Below are 22,435 nucleotides of genomic sequence, written 5' to 3' on the forward strand. Positions count from 1 at the left end.
AGTGTGGTTAGGTTGTGTAGTACAGATGTTTAGTGTGTGCACTGTGAACTCTGCCCTTTTACTCTCTCATTCCAGCCACTGATGCTGTGAAACCCATCGGACCCAACAGAAACTCTAAAAAGGTATTTATGAATTTTATTATTATGATCATCTTTGATTACCTTATTAGTTGAAAATTAAAAATGTAAAAATTATTATATTACATGAATTTTTTCCAAACATTTTTGTAATGCCCACGATATATGTACACATTAAGTAAACCACATAAACATACACTATATCATAAACTATATTGCACTGGTACAGTATATTATACATGGAACATATAGAAATAATTTACTAAACACCGAGATATTTAATTTAGACAATACACTGTTGTTGCCAGGTATTGAATGATTTCAACAGCCTGCTTTGAATGTGCTAGATTTGGTTTTGTTCTTAGCAGACGCTGCTTCAGTTTAAGCTTTGAGGTCAGCTGATCATATAAAATAAAGATCAGCTTAGAAATGATCCATGAGGCTCGAGCTATAAGCAGAAAGACTGCAATAACAGGAGATTTACATCTGTACTGATTCTAATTTTCATATAAAATAGACTATATACTGTAAAAGGACTACAATATATGCTGAAACAATACATGATTTGCAAATATTAATATTAAATATTTCAAATGGAAGTGGAATTAAAATAATAATCAGAATAGTACAGTATTAAAATGACACGAAATGTTAAGTTGAATATTTATTATTATTATTTTTATCATTGGTATTATAGTGTCTGGATTTCCCTGGTTGTGTTCCTTAGATGAGCAGAGACTAACTTCTTGTTAATTATTTTATGATACCTAACATGGATCCACCCATCTGGCCTTCAAACACTTTTCATTTTCGTGTTATCTTAAAATGAACCTTAATTTCCCTGTGGACGGAGTAATTGATTAATGATTAATACGGCCTTGATAACAAACTGCATGAGCAAAACACACTCACCCAGAAATGCTGTATTCTTGTGATTGCATGCAACATTTCCACCCACTTTAAACTCCCAGATGTTGCTTTTACATACTTCATGATGACTTCAAAGGAGATAGATTGATAGTAGAAGAACATGCAGAAGTGCCATGTTGAGAGTTGATTGCTTTATTCTAGGATCTGTGAGAGGTTGAAGACATTGACATCTCTGTCTCCTTTTCATCCAGACTTAATCGGTTTGTTTTATCGTATAAGATTTGTATTTGCAATTTATTTACCTCCAAGTTTTGTGTTCTTTTCAACATGTGAATGCAATATCATGCTTCCCTCAAACACCTGCTTTATTTTGCTTAGAGGAACAGATTTAGAGAAATTTAGCGTTACATCACTTGCTCACCAATGGATACTCTGCAGTGAATGTACTGTAAGTGAAAAACTCTAATGAAAATGAATGTGCACAAAATGTTGGCAGTTCTGTTCAGTATATGATCAAGCAGAGACTTCTGTCAGTATGATTGTGCACTGTAAAAAATGATTGTGATTTTAACAGTAAAAGACTGTAAAAATGCTATAGTAAAAACCTGTTAATTGGTTAACAGTAAGTTTCCATAATATATTCGGTGAATAAATGTACGGTAATTACATTTAACATAATTTTACAGTAAAATACTGTTTAAAAATACGGTTTTTGGAAGTGAAACTGTAAAAAATGATTGTGATTTTAACAGTAAAAGACTGTAAAAATGCTATAGTAAAAACCTGTTAATTGGTTAACAGTAAGTTTCCATAATATATTCGGTGAATAAATGTACGGTAATTACATTTAACATAATTTTACAGTAAAATACTGTTTAAAAATACGGTTTTTGGAAGTGAAAAATAAAAAATCATTGTATAATTTACAGGGAAAAAACGTAAATTGACACTCCCAGAATTCCCTGCATGACACTTCATAGTTGATGTTTTTTTGTTGAAATAACGTTTCTATATTTGAGTATCATGTGTGCCACCATGATGGGGTTTAGTGTTAGTGTGAATGACATTGTGCACCTTCTATATATAAGTATTGCCCTCCTTAGCTCGTAGAAAAGCTGTTTATGATGAGCTTTGGTTCATCATGTGACTTTCTCATCACCACCAGCTTTTGGTGGTTATCGGTGCATTACAATGGTTCAAAACAGATATTAGTACTTCAATGTGTTGGTTTTTAAGTCAAGTTTGTAAAACCTAAAATGTTGCTACCATATTTTTTTTACGGTGAAGTTCTGGCAACCACAGCTGCCGGTATTTTACCGTAAATGTCACAGATTTTTATTTACAGTGTTGGATGTAGAACAAAAACTACAAAAGTACAGAGGTTGCTTGAGTGCAGCAAAATATTAATATTTCATGAGCTAGACTAAAAGAGGTTATAAGCACCAACTGTTGAGCAGCAAGCAACATTATTATTATTTTTTCTATTTAACTAGTAAAAGAGACACCAGAGCTCTTCTCCATCTGTCCTACCATGACCCAACTGTATAGCTTTTAGGACTCTCATCTGGGATATCTTGCTAAACCCATGAGATCAAACTCTGCAACTCTTCAATCTGGCTCTTTAGCACATTTGGTCCAGGCTTTTAATGTGTCCATTGTTTAATGCATATTTTTACGCTGTTTTCAGCAATCTCTCTAATGCTTCAATGTTGCTGTATGCAATCAAAATCACTCTTCAGTGAGAGAATGAGATCATCACGTGCTCTTCTCTGAGAAATACTCAAGCCAGTTCAACAAAACGCTGATTCTTGAGACGTGGTACAAAAACCATTTTCATTTTGACATTACTTAGAGAAAGTGTTATTATACACAATTATAAAGTTTATTCATATTTTGAATTAGCTTTTAGTTTTTATATTTTCAGTTTTCAATTTTATTTCGTTTTCGTTTTAGTAATTTTGTTATTTGCTTTTGTCATTTAGTTTTTTATTTAGCTTCAATTAGTTTTTATTTCAGTTCAAATTTTTCACATACTGTATGTATTCATTTTTATTATTTTATTTTATTTCAGCTTTTCAGTTAACAACATTTTTCAAATAGTTTTAATTTGAGTAAATTAGTACCTTTTTTGATTTTACAATAACAACACATATTTATTTCATCTTATTTAATGTTTATTTGATCAAATATTTAAAATAAAAACTCAGACCATAACCTTATGCAGATTAAAATATATTGAATAAACATAAGAAATATCAAGTCATCATCACTCTCAGATATTTATAAAAATATTACTATAATATTTATGTTAACTTATATTTATACAAATCTAGTCATATCAGAATCAGCCTTTTGATGATTGGTTTGTCAAAGATTTTCATTTGGACTGCGGTGTTCAATACAATTCAATGGAGCTAAACACAATTCAATGGAGCTAAAATCTATTACCATCCTGTAGTCTCAATTAATTTTTTAATTGTAAATGAATGCTAGATTTGCAATTATTTATTATACATATTTTACATTACCATACACATTATTGTCCTGTGTTGATGCACTAAATTTCAGAAAGTAAAAGCACATTTAGTGGAATAATGGAAATAAACATAATAAAGCTTGTTTATTTTTTCAATTCTACCACTTGTTTTGTCCTAATTTAACCATTCATTTGGCTTTATAAAAGAGAAGCATATTGCTACACACAAAATTTACAGAGACAGCCCTGAAATCAGAACAAGAGCTTAAATCACAGAGATCTGATGAGTTTCATTCTTATCCAGAAATATTCTCTCTTGCCCATAGACCTAAAGAAAAGACAACAATGAATCTCATTCCTGTGCGAGGGATTACCCATGCGACTCTTTTAATGTCAGTAATGCCAGCTGGTCATACGCTCTCGGTCTGTAAGTCCCTGTGTGCGGGATTGTGGCGCATCTGCGTGTGATTTCTTTTATGTGAGCATGCGTGTCTTGTTTTCCACAGGACGGCTGCTATCCAGTTCCCCTGGTCTCACATAACAGTCATACGGAGGCAGCACTCACTCCACAGGGGGCAGACGGCAGCTACAAAGGTGGCCTGGAAGATGTAAACTCATGGTCTATCTCTTTTACTTCCTTTTTTGTGTCTGTGTTGACCATTATTCCCTTGAGAGAATGATAAGAAGGCTTAAGCCAATATTTTTGTGATTTTTGCCAAGGCCACAATTTGCGATCTTCTAGAGAGTTTTAATGTGGCTGATGTATGACCTCTGGTGGCCTTTGCGCTTAGATAGACTATATGGCCACACAACAGTGCTAAATGTTAAATCAAACTGGATGTGTTTTTGTTTTTTCCAGGGTCATCAGACAGCCCTGCACCGGGCAGCTGTTGTGGGAAACCGTGATGCAATCTCTGCCCTCATCCATGGAGGCTGTGCACTTGATCTACAAGACAAGGTCTGTTCATTTGCAATCAATATATCATCTTTTTGTTTCATCATGAATATTAATAACAGAACTGTTGTAATTTAAACGAATCAAGATTCAAGGATCTTGTTAGCTGTAAATAAACATGTCAGATGAAAAAATCCTGACTATCGTACATGGGAATTTTGTTTGTTTATTTGTTTGTTTGTGTTAAAATCAATGCTATAGAATCTGATTTTCTTTCATCAGGAAGGAAACACTGCTTTGCATGAGGTATCATGGCATGGCTTCAGTTCATGTGTAAAGCTACTGGTCAAAGCTGGAGGCAATGTCCAAGTGAAGAACAAAGTAAGTCAATATGTACGTAATTACATTTAACATAATTTTACAGTAAAATACTGTTTAAAAATACGGTTTTTGGAAGTGAAAAATAAAAAATCATTGTATAATTTACAGGGAAAAAACGTAAATTGACACTCCCAGAATTCCCTGCATGACACTTCATAGTTGATGTTTTTTTGTTGAAATAACGTTTCTATATTTGAGTATCATGTGTGCCACCATGATGGGGTTTAGTGTTAGTGTGAATGACATTGTGCACCTTCTATATATAAGTATTGCCCTCCTTAGCTCGTAGAAAAGCTGTTTATGATGAGCTTTGGTTCATCATGTGACTTTCTCATCACCACCAGCTTTTGGTGGTTATCGGTGCATTACAATGGTTCAAAACAGATATTAGTACTTCAATGTGTTGGTTTTTAAGTCAAGTTTGTAAAACCTAAAATGTTGCTACCATATTTTTTTTACGGTGAAGTTCTGGCAACCACAGCTGCCGGTATTTTACCGTAAATGTCACAGATTTTTATTTACAGTGTTGGATGTAGAACAAAAACTACAAAAGTACAGAGGTTGCTTGAGTGCAGCAAAATATTAATATTTCATGAGCTAGACTAAAAGAGGTTATAAGCACCAACTGTTGAGCAGCAAGCAACATTATTATTATTTTTTCTATTTAACTAGTAAAAGAGACACCAGAGCTCTTCTCCATCTGTCCTACCATGACCCAACTGTATAGCTTTTAGGACTCTCATCTGGGATATCTTGCTAAACCCATGAGATCAAACTCTGCAACTCTTCAATCTGGCTCTTTAGCACATTTGGTCCAGGCTTTTAATGTGTCCATTGTTTAATGCATATTTTTACGCTGTTTTCAGCAATCTCTCTAATGCTTCAATGTTGCTGTATGCAATCAAAATCACTCTTCAGTGAGAGAATGAGATCATCACGTGCTCTTCTCTGAGAAATACTCAAGCCAGTTCAACAAAACGCTGATTCTTGAGACGTGGTACAAAAACCATTTTCATTTTGACATTACTTAGAGAAAGTGTTATTATACACAATTATAAAGTTTATTCATATTTTGAATTAGCTTTTAGTTTTTATATTTTCAGTTTTCAATTTTATTTCGTTTTCGTTTTAGTAATTTTGTTATTTGCTTTTGTCATTTAGTTTTTTATTTAGCTTCAATTAGTTTTTATTTCAGTTCAAATTTTTCACATACTGTATGTATTCATTTTTATTATTTTATTTTATTTCAGCTTTTCAGTTAACAACATTTTTCAAATAGTTTTAATTTGAGTAAATTAGTACCTTTTTTGATTTTACAATAACAACACATATTTATTTCATCTTATTTAATGTTTATTTGATCAAATATTTAAAATAAAAACTCAGACCATAACCTTATGCAGATTAAAATATATTGAATAAACATAAGAAATATCAAGTCATCATCACTCTCAGATATTTATAAAAATATTACTATAATATTTATGTTAACTTATATTTATACAAATCTAGTCATATCAGAATCAGCCTTTTGATGATTGGTTTGTCAAAGATTTTCATTTGGACTGCGGTGTTCAATACAATTCAATGGAGCTAAACACAATTCAATGGAGCTAAAATCTATTACCATCCTGTAGTCTCAATTAATTTTTTAATTGTAAATGAATGCTAGATTTGCAATTATTTATTATACATATTTTACATTACCATACACATTATTGTCCTGTGTTGATGCACTAAATTTCAGAAAGTAAAAGCACATTTAGTGGAATAATGGAAATAAACATAATAAAGCTTGTTTATTTTTTCAATTCTACCACTTGTTTTGTCCTAATTTAACCATTCATTTGGCTTTATAAAAGAGAAGCATATTGCTACACACAAAATTTACAGAGACAGCCCTGAAATCAGAACAAGAGCTTAAATCACAGAGATCTGATGAGTTTCATTCTTATCCAGAAATATTCTCTCTTGCCCATAGACCTAAAGAAAAGACAACAATGAATCTCATTCCTGTGCGAGGGATTACCCATGCGACTCTTTTAATGTCAGTAATGCCAGCTGGTCATACGCTCTCGGTCTGTAAGTCCCTGTGTGCGGGATTGTGGCGCATCTGCGTGTGATTTCTTTTATGTGAGCATGCGTGTCTTGTTTTCCACAGGACGGCTGCTATCCAGTTCCCCTGGTCTCACATAACAGTCATACGGAGGCAGCACTCACTCCACAGGGGGCAGACGGCAGCTACAAAGGTGGCCTGGAAGATGTAAACTCATGGTCTATCTCTTTTACTTCCTTTTTTGTGTCTGTGTTGACCATTATTCCCTTGAGAGAATGATAAGAAGGCTTAAGCCAATATTTTTGTGATTTTTGCCAAGGCCACAATTTGCGATCTTCTAGAGAGTTTTAATGTGGCTGATGTATGACCTCTGGTGGCCTTTGCGCTTAGATAGACTATATGGCCACACAACAGTGCTAAATGTTAAATCAAACTGGATGTGTTTTTGTTTTTTCCAGGGTCATCAGACAGCCCTGCACCGGGCAGCTGTTGTGGGAAACCGTGATGCAATCTCTGCCCTCATCCATGGAGGCTGTGCACTTGATCTACAAGACAAGGTCTGTTCATTTGCAATCAATATATCATCTTTTTGTTTCATCATGAATATTAATAACAGAACTGTTGTAATTTAAACGAATCAAGATTCAAGGATCTTGTTAGCTGTAAATAAACATGTCAGATGAAAAAATCCTGACTATCGTACATGGGAATTTTGTTTGTTTATTTGTTTGTTTGTGTTAAAATCAATGCTATAGAATCTGATTTTCTTTCATCAGGAAGGAAACACTGCTTTGCATGAGGTATCATGGCATGGCTTCAGTTCATGTGTAAAGCTACTGGTCAAAGCTGGAGGCAATGTCCAAGTGAAGAACAAAGTAAGTCAATATTTTCCATTTACTTTAGGATTAAACCAGATTATCTATTTAAAAAATGTCAATTTTCTTTCGTTTCTTTAGAGACCCCAACAAATATTTTGAAAAGCAAAAATTTCCTTCCTATATTTATGCATTTCATTTTGAAACAGGAAGCCCAAATGCCATACAATTTTAATGTTATTATTATTTTTTTCATTTAGACAACAAAAGGAACTTCTGTATCACTATATATATATACTGTATATATATAAACACTGTGTACATGCATAGAAAAAAAGGGCTTCCTAGCAAAGGACAGCGATTAGCTTTTAGGTTATGGTTTGTTTGGTTACAGCATGAACTGCTATTTGATAGTCAGCTGATAGTATATGGGAGGGAAAATCTCATTCTACAGAATATTTCTGTGTACAAAGAAAAAAAAATTTATACGTCCATGTTCATTTTCCAAAACGAAGTAAAAAGAAAAAAAGAAAAATTCTGGTTGATGTTTTTTTGTTGAAATAACGTTTCTATATTTGAGTATCATGTGTGCCACCATGATGGGGTTTAGTGTTAGTGTGAATGACATTGTGCACCTTCTATATATAAGTATTGCCCTCCTTAGCTCGTAGAAAAGCTGTTTATGATGAGCTTTGGTTCATCATGTGACTTTCTCATCACCACCAGCTTTTGGTGGTTATCGGTGCATTACAATGGTTCAAAACAGATATTAGTACTTCAATGTGTTGGTTTTTAAGTCAAGTTTGTAAAACCTAAAATGTTGCTACCATATTTTTTTTACGGTGAAGTTCTGGCAACCACAGCTGCCGGTATTTTACCGTAAATGTCACAGATTTTTATTTACAGTGTTGGATGTAGAACAAAAACTACAAAAGTACAGAGGTTGCTTGAGTGCAGCAAAATATTAATATTTCATGAGCTAGACTAAAAGAGGTTATAAGCACCAACTGTTGAGCAGCAAGCAACATTATTATTATTTTTTCTATTTAACTAGTAAAAGAGACACCAGAGCTCTTCTCCATCTGTCCTACCATGACCCAACTGTATAGCTTTTAGGACTCTCATCTGGGATATCTTGCTAAACCCATGAGATCAAACTCTGCAACTCTTCAATCTGGCTCTTTAGCACATTTGGTCCAGGCTTTTAATGTGTCCATTGTTTAATGCATATTTTTACGCTGTTTTCAGCAATCTCTCTAATGCTTCAATGTTGCTGTATGCAATCAAAATCACTCTTCAGTGAGAGAATGAGATCATCACGTGCTCTTCTCTGAGAAATACTCAAGCCAGTTCAACAAAACGCTGATTCTTGAGACGTGGTACAAAAACCATTTTCATTTTGACATTACTTAGAGAAAGTGTTATTATACACAATTATAAAGTTTATTCATATTTTGAATTAGCTTTTAGTTTTTATATTTTCAGTTTTCAATTTTATTTCGTTTTCGTTTTAGTAATTTTGTTATTTGCTTTTGTCATTTAGTTTTTTATTTAGCTTCAATTAGTTTTTATTTCAGTTCAAATTTTTCACATACTGTATGTATTCATTTTTATTATTTTATTTTATTTCAGCTTTTCAGTTAACAACATTTTTCAAATAGTTTTAATTTGAGTAAATTAGTACCTTTTTTGATTTTACAATAACAACACATATTTATTTCATCTTATTTAATGTTTATTTGATCAAATATTTAAAATAAAAACTCAGACCATAACCTTATGCAGATTAAAATATATTGAATAAACATAAGAAATATCAAGTCATCATCACTCTCAGATATTTATAAAAATATTACTATAATATTTATGTGAACTTATATTTATACAAATCTAGTCATATCAGAATCAGCCTTTTGATGATTGGTTTGTCAAAGATTTTCATTTGGACTGCGGTGTTCAATACAATTCAATGGAGCTAAACACAATTCAATGGAGCTAAAATCTATTACCATCCTGTAGTCTCAATTAATTTTTTAATTGTAAATGAATGCTAGATTTGCAATTATTTATTATACATATTTTACATTACCATACACATTATTGTCCTGTGTTGATGCACTAAATTTCAGAAAGTAAAAGCACATTTAGTGGAATAATGGAAATAAACATAATAAAGCTTGTTTATTTTTTCAATTCTACCACTTGTTTTGTCCTAATTTAACCATTCATTTGGCTTTATAAAAGAGAAGCATATTGCTACACACAAAATTTACAGAGACAGCCCTGAAATCAGAACAAGAGCTTAAATCACAGAGATCTGATGAGTTTCATTCTTATCCAGAAATATTCTCTCTTGCCCATAGACCTAAAGAAAAGACAACAATGAATCTCATTCCTGTGCGAGGGATTACCCATGCGACTCTTTTAATGTCAGTAATGCCAGCTGGTCATACGCTCTCGGTCTGTAAGTCCCTGTGTGCGGGATTGTGGCGCATCTGCGTGTGATTTCTTTTATGTGAGCATGCGTGTCTTGTTTTCCACAGGACGGCTGCTATCCAGTTCCCCTGGTCTCACATAACAGTCATACGGAGGCAGCACTCACTCCACAGGGGGCAGACGGCAGCTACAAAGGTGGCCTGGAAGATGTAAACTCATGGTCTATCTCTTTTACTTCCTTTTTTGTGTCTGTGTTGACCATTATTCCCTTGAGAGAATGATAAGAAGGCTTAAGCCAATATTTTTGTGATTTTTGCCAAGGCCACAATTTGCGATCTTCTAGAGAGTTTTAATGTGGCTGATGTATGACCTCTGGTGGCCTTTGCGCTTAGATAGACTATATGGCCACACAACAGTGCTAAATGTTAAATCAAACTGGATGTGTTTTTGTTTTTTCCAGGGTCATCAGACAGCCCTGCACCGGGCAGCTGTTGTGGGAAACCGTGATGCAATCTCTGCCCTCATCCATGGAGGCTGTGCACTTGATCTACAAGACAAGGTCTGTTCATTTGCAATCAATATATCATCTTTTTGTTTCATCATGAATATTAATAACAGAACTGTTGTAATTTAAACGAATCAAGATTCAAGGATCTTGTTAGCTGTAAATAAACATGTCAGATGAAAAAATCCTGACTATCGTACATGGGAATTTTGTTTGTTTATTTGTTTGTTTGTGTTAAAATCAATGCTATAGAATCTGATTTTCTTTCATCAGGAAGGAAACACTGCTTTGCATGAGGTATCATGGCATGGCTTCAGTTCATGTGTAAAGCTACTGGTCAAAGCTGGAGGCAATGTCCAAGTGAAGAACAAAGTAAGTCAATATTTTCCATTTACTTTAGGATTAAACCAGATTATCTATTTAAAAAATGTCAATTTTCTTTCGTTTCTTTAGAGACCCCAACAAATATTTTGAAAAGCAAAAATTTCCTTCCTATATTTATGCATTTCATTTTGAAACAGGAAGCCCAAATGCCATACAATTTTAATGTTATTATTATTTTTTTCATTTAGACAACAAAAGGAACTTCTGTATCACTATATATATATACTGTATATATATAAACACTGTGTACATGCATAGAAAAAAAGGGCTTCCTAGCAAAGGACAGCGATTAGCTTTTAGGTTATGGTTTGTTTGGTTACAGCATGAACTGCTATTTGATAGTCAGCTGATAGTATATGGGAGGGAAAATCTCATTCTACAGAATATTTCTGTGTACAAAGAAAAAAAAATTTATACGTCCATGTTCATTTTCCAAAACGAAGTAAAAAGAAAAAAAGAAAAATTCTGGAAAGTGGACATGGGTACGTACATTTTTATTTGATTTTTTATTTATTTATTTGTTCACTGTAAGTCTGCATCTTTTTAATGCATTTTCTTTTTCTTTCTTTTTTTTAATGCATATATCTGCTAAAATTATGTCAGTTTACTGTAGTCAAAACAGCTAACAGATATGGATTAAAACCTGCTAAATCACACCATTTTGAAAACGGGAGATGTTCTGTTACATTTAGAAAATCTCTTGTGGTGAATTTTGATGAATGATTATTATGCAATCAGTTTCTATTCTATTATTTAAATTGTATTCATATTTTATTTTTAAAGGCAGGAAACACACCTCTGCATCTAGCATGTCAGAATGGACATTCCCATACCGCTCGAGTTTTATTACAAGGTGGAGTGATGCCTGACAGCAAAAACAATGCAAGTGCACTCTTCTAAAATCATTACAATCTATTTTAAATGATTATATATTAAATACTGAAAAAGAACAATTTCTTTCCTTCCAGGCAGGTGACACTTGTTTACACATTGCTGCACGCTACAATCACTTGGCCATGATTAAGATCCTCTTGGGTTCTTTCTGCTCTGTGACTGAGAAAAACCAGGTCAGATCCTCATTCTGATTGTTTTGAATCCAGCACCAATGTGGTTTATTTTTTGTGTCACTGCTGTGTCCTAGTTTCTAAATGATTTAGTCTAAGACTAAGTTAATAGGCAATTATGCTATAAACTGTCAAATGAAAACAAAACTATAAAATAATTTATGGCTTGATAGTGTATTATTTTATACTTCAACAAACCATAAGAAACTGGCACACAATGAAAAATTCAGAGGCAAATGAACAAACAATTAAATGGTCTGCTTTTAACCACTAGATTGTAGTTTACATTACAGCATCTTCTCCTGTTAATTGCATGTACAACTGCAGCTTTTTTGGTCATAGTCTTGGGGAAAATCAACATATTTTACAGGTAGGAGACACTGCGCTCCATGTCGCTGCTGCCCTAAATCACAAGAAAACTGTCAATCTGTTACTGGAAGCTGGAGCTGACGCAAACATCAGAAACAACGTAAGTCATGTAATCTCATGAAATGCTTCAATCTCTTTATGATTGTGTTGTTATTATGAAAGTACGTTATAATGGGGGTGGGGATGGGGTTATAACAGGGCCGCTCAAATTGAGCTGTAAATTGCTTTGGATGACAGCATCTGCTAAATGACAATTTGCTAAATCTATCAACAGACAGGCCACACTGCTCTTGATAAAGCCCGGGACAACAACAACCGAGATTTGGCTATTCTTCTAGCAAGATCCAATCAGGTGAGTAATGTTAATACATTCAAAGATTTTCAATTTAGAACCAGTTCATTGTCCTGTTAGACATGCTCTTTATAGCAAAGCATTACATGATTACTTGACTCACTTCTGACTCAATCAGCTCTACTGAACGAACCGGTTTGATGAATGACTCAACGAATCGGTTTTAATGCTTTAATGGCTCATAAAGGCAGTCCCTTGATCCATTTCTAAATGATTCAGTGTTTTGGAATTAATTGGTTGACAAATTATTCAAATGACTCACTCATAAACACAGTCACGTGTCATCACCTACTAGTACAACAACGTAACTTGAGCACAGAGTCAATGAAAATTCTCTGTAGGGGCCATTCACACAGAACATGGTTTTTGCATTAAAAAAAGCAAAGCTCAGTGTAATGAACAAAATGTAAGCTCTGGAGAGATATTTTTAAAAAGGTGATCTTCTTTTAGCCTGAGCGCTGCTTTATAAGAACACAGTATCGTGTGCGAGGCACTGCAGAAGATGCAAGACGTGAGCTAAACAGTCGAACGTTTCCAAATGAAAAAATATGTTATGGCAATGGCAAACATGCTAAATCTATCAACAGACAGGCCACACTGCTCTTGATAAAGCCCGGGACAACAACAACCGAGATTTGGCTATTCTTCTAGCAAGATCCAATCAGGTAAGTAATGTTATTACATTCAAAGATTTTCAATTTAGAACCAGTTCATTGTCCTGTTAGACATGCTCTTTATAGCAAAGCATTACATGATTACTTGACTCACTTCTGACTCAATCAGCTCTACTGAACGAACCGGTTTGATGAATGACTCAGCGAATCGGTTTTAATGCTTTAATGGCTCATAAAGGCAGTCCCTTGATCCATTTCTAAATGATTCAGTGTTTTGGAATTAATTGGTTGACAAATTATTCAAATGACTCACTCATAAACACAGTCATGTGTCATCACCTACTAGTACAACAACGTAACTTGAGCACAGAGTCAATGAAAATTCTCTGTAGGGGCCATTCACACAGAACATGGTTTTTGCATTAAAAAAAGCAAAGCTCAGTGTAATGAACAAAATGTAAGCTCTGGAGAGATATTTTTAAAAAGGTGATCTTCTTTTAGCCTGAGCGCTGCTTTATAAGAACACAGTATCGTGTGCGAGGCACTGCAGAAGATGCAAGACGTGAGCTAAACAGTCGAACGTTTCCAAATGAAAAAATATGTTCTTACAAGAACCAGAAGCAGAGAGTGCTACACGGGGGTCTTTATATAGCAACTGGTGCTCATTGGCACATCAAATTATGCAGACTGAATAAACTTCCAAGGCACTCACGTGGTAAGATAAAAAGGCTTTAATGAACTGGGCTTAAATCATTACAACTAGTTAAAAGTAGAGCTACGCATTTTGGCAAAACAGCCTAGCTGTAATGATTTAAGCCCAGTTTATTAAAGGCTTTTTATCTTACCATGTGAGTGCCTTGGAAGTATTTCGTCTACATAATATGAAAAAATATGTTGTTCTGTGCGAACGGAACATAACTGGTTTCAAGGACCAGAACAAACTTCTAAAATATCAGCGGGAAATATTTTTCTTGTGAATATTTTTATTTTGCCAAAATACATGTTTACTTTTGAATGGCCGTCAATGGAAAAAGACACGTGCTCTCAGATGGTGGTTCTTTTTTTTGTTTGTTTTTTTTGTTTACATTTTAATTTTAGTTAGTTTTAACTATTATTAATAAGCGCAGTTATTAATAAAACTGTATTGTGTTCTTGACATTTTTATTAGTCATTATTATTTAATGTCTGTATAGATTTGTTTCTTTTTATTTCAGTTTTAAAATGAAAATGAAAATAAATAAAAATGAGAAATGTTGCTTTGGAGTCTAGCTCAAATAAAATAAGTTTGAGGTTTTTTAGATTTGATTTTATTTCAGTTTTTTATTTCAAGTAAGATTTTTTCTTTTTTTTTTGGTTTTCTTTTAAGTTATTTTCATGTACCCTGGTATTGTAATGGGGCTGACAAGACGCGAGACATGCGGATCCATGTGCAGGCTTTATTAAGCAGAGAGGTCAGAAACACAGGCAGGGTCGAACAAGGGCAAACAGGAATATGGCGGGCAAGACACAAGAATAATCCTAGGGCTAGCGAAGGTCAACGAACGGTGAACAGAGTCAAAAGGGGCAAGACTAAAGGGGTAAATCCAGGAAAACAGGCGAAGATCAGAAACCGAGAAAACAGGCAAGGCAAGGCAAGGCAAGGCAAGGCAAGGCAAGGCAAGGCAAGGCAAGGCAAGGCAAGGCAAGGCAAGGCAAGACTAGGCAAGACTAGGCTAGGCAAGACTAGGCTAGGCTAGGCTAGGCTAGGCTAGGCTAACGAAGGCTCTGTAGTGTAACTATCAACTGATAAGTGCTAAACAATACTCGGCCCGGGGAAGGGATAAGAGTGAGTGTTAAATAGGGAGTGAGTAATATGAAAAAGCTGTGTGCAATCAGTGCTGTGTGCAATCAGTGAAACAGCTGTGTGCAATCAGTGCAATGAATGATGGGATATGTAGTCCGGGATGATATGCAACCGTGTGTAGTGCGAGAGTCAATGAAAATGGAAAGGGTGACCTCTGATGGCTAGCAGACGGAAGTTCATGGACCGGATTCGTGACAGGTATAGTTACAGTATCTACCAGCAGGAGCTAAATGAAATATCCTAACCATCCAAACTTCAATCTTTATTTTATCAGTAGCTTCTCTAACTCAAGTTGTATGTCCCTGCTCAGTTGCAGAGGTTTGCTCGTGGAAAGACAGTGAGAAAAAGAAGAGATGTCTTGGGGGCCCATAGGAGAACTCAGTCCCTCCCCAGAGTTCCTTCCTCCCGACAGAAGGTGGAAAATTCAGATAAGATTCACCCATCTAGAACGACATCTGCACTGTTGCAGATTCATCGTTTGTAATATGATTGGGGTCTAGGGGCCAGTGAGAAGAAAATGTCACATGACTACTAAGCTTCCATAACCCTAAAAAAGATCAGAGGTCATGTGATTGTTTTTGCCTAAATATCTCTCTCATGCTAAGCACTCCCATCATTGTGCAGGACTGCACTGAAGTGGCAGAAGACACTAACAACTGTGATCAAGTACATCACAGGATACAACCTGAACAGAACACAGCAACTTTGAGCCCCGGCACAAGGAGAAAGATCCGGAGCCCAAGAATAAAGGTAGCGATATTACATTTATATCAATATTAATTAACATTTATTATAATAATTTATACTTTTAGATGATTTTAGATGGTTTATTTTGCAATAATGACATGCTAACTGTACATTATTCTGCTTATTAGATGACTTAATAAACAAATAAACATGAACTATTGATTTATTTATTATTTTAATATTAATCAAATTAATCTTAATAACATTGATATTAAAACAATTTACCGATTGTTACATCAATTTCAGAGTGCAATATATTGACTTATATCCACAGTAAATAGTTAAGAAACATTTCTTTGATCAATTTTTAACCCAATATAATCAGGTAGACTCATATAATTTTTTCATTAAAACAAATTTATTTAGATGTTATCACATTTTTAGGTGACAATTTTTGAAATTATCCTAGAGGGTTTATTTTGCAATAATAAAATGCTGACTGTGCATTATTCTGCTTATTAGGTGGCTTAATAACAAAAAAAACAAACAAACATGACTCATGAGCTATTTGATTGAAGTTATTATTTTAATATTTAAAAAATTGTAATAAAAAATCTTAATGAATCTTAATTTTACTATCAAAACAATTTAGCGATCATTACATGTATTAAACTATATCCATTATAAATAGAAAAAAAACTTTTTTTAATAATCTGAATTGCTTTTATTGGTATAACCGAATATAATCAGGTAGATTCATAATTGTTTTTTGTCTTAAATAAAACAAGTTCATTTAGATGTTATCACATTTTCAGGGGATTCATTTTACCTGACAATTTTTATTTCCTAATAAAAATCTAGTAATTCTAAATATGTTTTTGCTATTAAAAAAGTTGGACCATGTGTTCCGGAGAGAGTATCAGCTACATGAGAGAGGATCTCCATCCCAGAGAGTAAAACACAGCAGCACCAGCTCTCAGGAGGAAGAGGAAACTCCTGGAAAAGCCTATCAGCTTTATACACTTTACAGGGATAAAGATGGACAGATAAAGCAGGTAAACTCTACATTAGAGTTAATGCAATGCATTTGTTTGTTTTAAACCTCTTAACCAGTGTCTGCAAACAGGCTCCTGCGAATGACTGTCATTGTAAGCCCCTCATTAAAATGCTGGAGAATAAGCTGAAAGCCGCAAAGATGGAGATGAGGTCAGAAATTCACACAGTCCAAGAGGAGATGAACTGCAGGCTGGGCAGAATAGAGCAAAAAAACAAGCATCAGGTTTGTTGTTTGCTGTGATATTGTAACTTTTTTTATTTACAATTTCCTTAATAACCCTCTATATTTGGAGATGAAACATATACATTACTTTTTAAAGTTTGGTGTATTTTTACAAATATTTTTATAAAATGTCTCTTATGCTTACAAAAGCTGCATTTATTTGATCAAAAATACAGTAAAAATAGTAATACTGTAAAATGTTATCACAATTTAAAATAACTGTATTCTATTTTAATATATTTTAAAATATAATTTATTCCTGTGATGGCAAAGCTGAATTTTCAGCAACCATAAATTATTTGAAACGTTTAATTCATAAGTAGTTTATTTGAAATATAAAACATAATGTCTTTACTACCAATGTGTAATATAAATAAAATATGAGATATACATTTTTTTCAATTTGGCATTCTTTGAATTTGAATGAAAAATGTCTTTCAAAAATGTATGAAAATAAGTATAAATAACTTATGAATATAAGTATAAATAACTTATGAATATAAGTATAAATAACTTATGAATATAAGTTAACTTAGAAAGAGAAAGACTTGATCATGGTTGGTTTTGATGCATGGCTCTTTATTGTAGATTTCTTGGTAATCCAATATGAACATTGTTGGAAAAACGATTCCAAATCACTGAAAAAGTGGGTATTAGAGACAAATATCTCTTTATGTTCAGATTAAAGTTCTTGAGAAACTCATGCAGGAGCATGTGTCAGCTGAGACAATGGAGTGTCATTATCGAATCAATCAGAGAGCCACCCTGGAACGCTTGGCGGATGATAGAAAACAGGTACCATACCTTAAGAGAAGAGATGCACTGCAGTTGCATCAGCCTAGACATGATTGATCAAACTTATGTTGCTCTGTTTTTATCTTTCATGCAGGTAGCTGCTACCAATGCTGTGAAAAGCTGGTGCATGTCTAAGATTCAGGATCTTGACGTGCGAATGCCTGCAGAGACACAATACTACAAACTTCTGCGCTCTCCATCAGTGGATCACTCTCTGGTGGACTTAGACCCTGAGGGTCTCCCACTGCTGTCACTTATCTCTGAGGAGAGCTCCAGCTCCCTGGCCACCTATGTCAATGTGTTACCCAGCCCAGGAGCAGGTCCAAACAATGATGTGAAAAGTCTTGAATGTGGGGATGCACAATTTTATATATATATATATATACAGTGGGGAAAAAAAGTATTTAGTCAGCCACCAATTGTGCAAGTTCTCCCACTTAAAAAGATGAGAGAGGCCTGTAATTTTCATCATAGGTATACCTCAACTATGAGAGACAAAATGAGAAAAAAAATCCAGAAAATCACATTGTAGGATTTTTAAAGAATTTATTTGCAAATTATGGTGGAAAACAAGTATTTGGTCAATAACAAAATTTCATCTCAATACTTTGTTATATACATGTGGCAATACAAATGAGATTGGAGCTTTGTAAACACTGAGTAAACTTACAGTAATTTTATTGTACTGTAGTAAAACACAGTGATGCAAAACTATTTAAAAATGTATAAGACTCCAAATCAAAGTTTCATTTTGACACTGGCAGGAATTATTATATGTAGGTTGTGGTTATGCTAATAGTACAACAGTGCTCTATTAGCCAACTGAGTACAGTACTTCTTTGCTCAATGTCAAGTCATCCAGAAATTAAAACTGTTATCATTTACTCGCCATCTTGTCTTTCAAACAGGGTTGAGAAAGATTCAGAATCAAAGAAGTGCCTTCCTTTCACTGAGCTGGAATGTGAATTGAATTGGCCACACCCCACAGGAAGTTCTATTGGAATTTGAATTGGAAAGACAGGAAGAGGAACTTGCTGAATAGAGATTCAAAGAAATTTAAATGTTGTTCCATCCATGTGAAATATATAAAGTGAATACTTTGTTTTCTGTAGTACAGTGAAAGTTAATGTAACAAAATAATAATAAAAATAAAATACAAATAATACATTTCAGCTGACATCAACGGAATCAATGTAATTTTTAAAATATATTAAAATAGAAAATATTTTAAATCATAATACATGAGCAAATTAATGCAGCTTGGATGAGTATATAAGAGTCTAAACTTAAAAAAAGAAAAGAAAATCATATTATACAGTTTGGGATGGCATCACGGTGAGTAAAAATTGACAGAATTGACCATTTTTATATTTGTATAAAATATTATTTTAAATGTGATTCAATTATCTTCACTCCAACAATACTGAGTTATTACTCGTGAGGACTGAAATATTATGAATTAGGCAACACGTGACTATGTTGTATAGAAATGTTTTTCAGTCAGTCAAGATTAATAGTAAACTTTTTATAATCCTAGATAGAATTACATTAAGTTACATAGTACTTGTTATTGTAAAATGTAGCTATATTGTTTGATTCCTCAGTCTCTGTACCTGTACATACAAAATGTTTTAATTAAATTGCATCTATAGTAGTTTAGTAGAGTATAAAGAGAACTGTTTGAAATGCATGTAAGAATGCAATATGTTTTGTTTTGATTGATGATAGATGAGAATCCATGCCATACATGTGAAAGCTATTAAAAGTTTGATGAGTCAAATGTTGTTTAACACTTATGATCTCTGCAGCACAGCATTTCTGTTCTTTCATATCTTTCCCACTAAATGATTCATGATCATTTTCACCACAAGGTTGAAAACTATCTAATACTTTGAAACTCAAGTAAAAGGCTAAAATAATTAAACTCAAAAATATGATCGTCAAAGTCTAACATAATTTTTTAGATGTTTTCAAGGAAATGCTATTCACGCTCTGTTCTTTACCCCGTTCACACCCTAAACTGCTTCTCAGTAAATATCCGCAGGCGTGCTGGAATCTCATTATCTCCAAACAGTCAGATCAGGGCTGCACGAGTCTGTATTGATTGAAATGGATCAGAGTGAAATAATCTATCAGCATGGTGGACGTCCATCCCACTGCCTCCACCCAACTCCTGCCACAAACAACAAAATGTTTCTAGAACACTGTTAATAAAGAATAACAATTTGGTCCCTTTGTAAATTCTCTTTGCCACCTTGAAGTTTTCTCAGTCTCCCAAAGTGTAAATAAATGGCCGGGAAGTAAGAAAACACACAGTCAAATGTATCCTCAATACTTCAATTTATTCATAGAAATACAGATATTATATAGGCATATGTCGAGGGGAGTTTCATCCTCTTAACCAATGAGGATATGAATAACATACACGTAGGATCTTTGGCCAAGAACATGTGTTTATATAAAATAGCCACATGTACAGAAAAACATGGACATATTAGGAATAGACTTTTGCGAAGAATGCTGAACTGTCTTCATGGTTTCATCACGAACTCCTTTACCCTTGTAGTCATAACATTCATGTCTTTATTGGGGACAGAAAAACCAAGAGAAGCTAATGTATACATTTAAGCATGCATACTTCGCATATAAGTAAGACATATTTAAAACATAATATCAAGAGAGAGAGATGGATATAGAAGGAGGGATTCAGAAAGAATGCGTTGTATATATAAGACTGAGAGAGAGGGAGAAAGGAGGGGTAAGACATGTCTGGACTCAACAGAAAGACAGAGAGTGTTTTCTAACAAACACTACAACAAAAACAAAAGGCTGTTGCAGTGGCTATGGCTACAGTTTTTTGTGTTATACATTATTATAAATTTAAATATTTAGATTTTTGCAGTGATTTTTAAATAGTATTTAAATTGGCTATAAGAAAAAAAATGAACAAAGAAAAATATAAAAACATATTGACATAAAAAAACGAAATGATTGACTCCATAGGTGGAAGGGTAGCCTAAAGAGTAGCCTGCAATCTATTAAATATGCACATCATAAACCTGTCTTTTACCAGTACCAGGAGGGGATGTCATAAAATATTTTTTAATAGGACTGAATTTGTATTTAACGTGATCACAACTTAATGAAAACATTTTAAGTTACTAACACTTTCATTCCCACGGTTATTCAAACAGCGAACAGCGAGCATAGATTATCAGAGAACATTATCACTTCAGTCTAGTGCGAGTTTAAGCACTCTCAAAAAACACTCATACATTTTAAGTAGCCTACTCACAAATGTATTTTTGGTGCTGTGTGAACAGAACCATTCTGGACAACTTCTTAGCTGTCTCTTCACACATACACCTTTTCCACCAAGGCAGTCTGAGTGCTGGTTCAGAGCCAGAGCCAAGTTTCAAATCGGTTCTTTGTCTTTCGATACCCAAAGCACCAGCTCTGAACCAGGAAAAGTGGCTTGTAAGTAGCACCAAAATAAAGCTGGTCTAGAAGTAAGAACCGCTTGCATCAGGAGCCGGGGGCAGGGTTATTGTGACCAACAAGACGAACCAAAACTTTTGACCGCCATTTTTGAAATAGCAGCTAAATATGTTGGACAGGATTAAGCAAAAACAACAGTGGTCCGAGGAGGAAACAAGCTGCTTTCTTGCACTCTGGTCCTCTGCAAAAGTCCAGGGTAAATTAGAGGGAGCTTCACGGACGAAACCGATGTTGCTGCAAATTCAGCGCGAGATGGCTGCAGCGGGGTTCGACAGGAACATCGAACAGATTAGCAACAAACTTAAAAAAAACTGAAGAAAGAGTACAGTGACCAAAAACGGACCTCGGTCGAAGCAGCAATGGCCGCCACATCGAAATCCACATTTCGACAAAAGATGAGATGTAAGACCTGGCTCTGTGGTGGCTCTCTAGACTGTGGAAAGGCAAACCAGTTCTTATAAGGCTCGCCAGTCAAACCAACTCCAAACCAGCAATAGCACTAGCTCTGAACATGCTGGTGGAAAAGGGGTAACAGTGCGAGACAGCTACTCCGCCACTGTGTGAACAGGAAATTTCGATACTCATATTTGTAAGTAAAACACTGACAAGTGTGAACATAGCTCATATCAGAGCATTGTAAGATGGCTGCAGCGGGGTTCGACAGGAACATCGAACAGATTAGCAACAAACTTAAAAAAAACTGAAGAAAGAGTACAGTGACCAAAAACGGACCTCGGTCGAAGCAGCAATGGCCGGCCACATCGAAATCCACATTTCGACAAAAGATGAGATGTAAGACCTGGCTCTGTGGTGGCTCTCTAGACTGTGGAAAGGCAAACCAGTTCTTATAAGGCTCGCCAGTCAAACCAACTCCAAACCAGCAATAGCACTAGCTCTGAACATGCTGGTGGAAAAGGGGTAACAGTGCGAGACAGCTACTCCGCCACTGTGTGAACAGGAAATTTCGATACTCATATTTGTAAGTAAAACACTGACAAGTGTGAACATAGCTCATATCAGAGCATTGTGCCTGGCAACC

General features: G+C 34.5%; 1 protein-coding gene and 2 long non-coding RNA genes across 4 annotated transcripts; all 3 read left to right on the forward strand.

Moving 5' to 3' along the window:
• The first annotated feature begins 65 nt into the window (after positions 1 to 65).
• LOC107564994 (uncharacterized) lies at positions 66 to 4,694 on the forward strand. Of its 2 annotated transcripts, XR_001606311.1 has the most exons (4): positions 66 to 122; positions 3,930 to 4,042; positions 4,283 to 4,381; positions 4,601 to 4,694. It is a non-coding gene; the product is annotated as an uncharacterized lncRNA (long non-coding RNA). The 2 variants fall into 2 exon arrangements; XR_001606310.1 differs by lacking the exon at positions 66 to 122 and having other exon boundaries at positions 3,873 to 4,042.
• A 2,109-nt stretch (positions 4,695 to 6,803) lies between these two features.
• On the forward strand, positions 6,804 to 7,625 carry LOC107564941 (uncharacterized). Its single transcript, XR_001606306.1, has 3 exons — positions 6,804 to 6,973; positions 7,214 to 7,312; positions 7,532 to 7,625. It is a non-coding gene; the product is annotated as an uncharacterized lncRNA (long non-coding RNA).
• Positions 7,626 to 10,006: 2,381 nt separating this feature from the next.
• LOC107564970 (ankyrin repeat domain-containing protein 6-like) lies at positions 10,007 to 18,256 on the forward strand (the record flags this gene model as incomplete). The annotated part of the gene is made up of 14 exons (XM_016250159.1): positions 10,007 to 10,034; positions 10,091 to 10,215; positions 10,467 to 10,565; positions 10,785 to 10,883; positions 11,679 to 11,777; positions 11,864 to 11,962; positions 12,330 to 12,428; positions 12,603 to 12,680; positions 15,448 to 15,552; positions 15,762 to 15,887; positions 16,718 to 16,879; positions 16,951 to 17,103; positions 17,785 to 17,898; positions 17,993 to 18,256. Coding segments are annotated over exons 1-14 (1,650 nt in total), but the record flags the coding sequence as incomplete, so codon positions are not given.
• Between the last annotated feature and the right edge of the window lie 4,179 nt (positions 18,257 to 22,435).

Source organism: Sinocyclocheilus grahami, unplaced genomic scaffold, assembly GCF_001515645.1.
Source record: "Sinocyclocheilus grahami isolate Dianchi unplaced genomic scaffold, SAMN03320097.WGS_v1.1 scaffold972.1, whole genome shotgun sequence".
Classification (NCBI taxonomy): domain Eukaryota; kingdom Metazoa; phylum Chordata; class Actinopteri; order Cypriniformes; family Cyprinidae; genus Sinocyclocheilus; species Sinocyclocheilus grahami.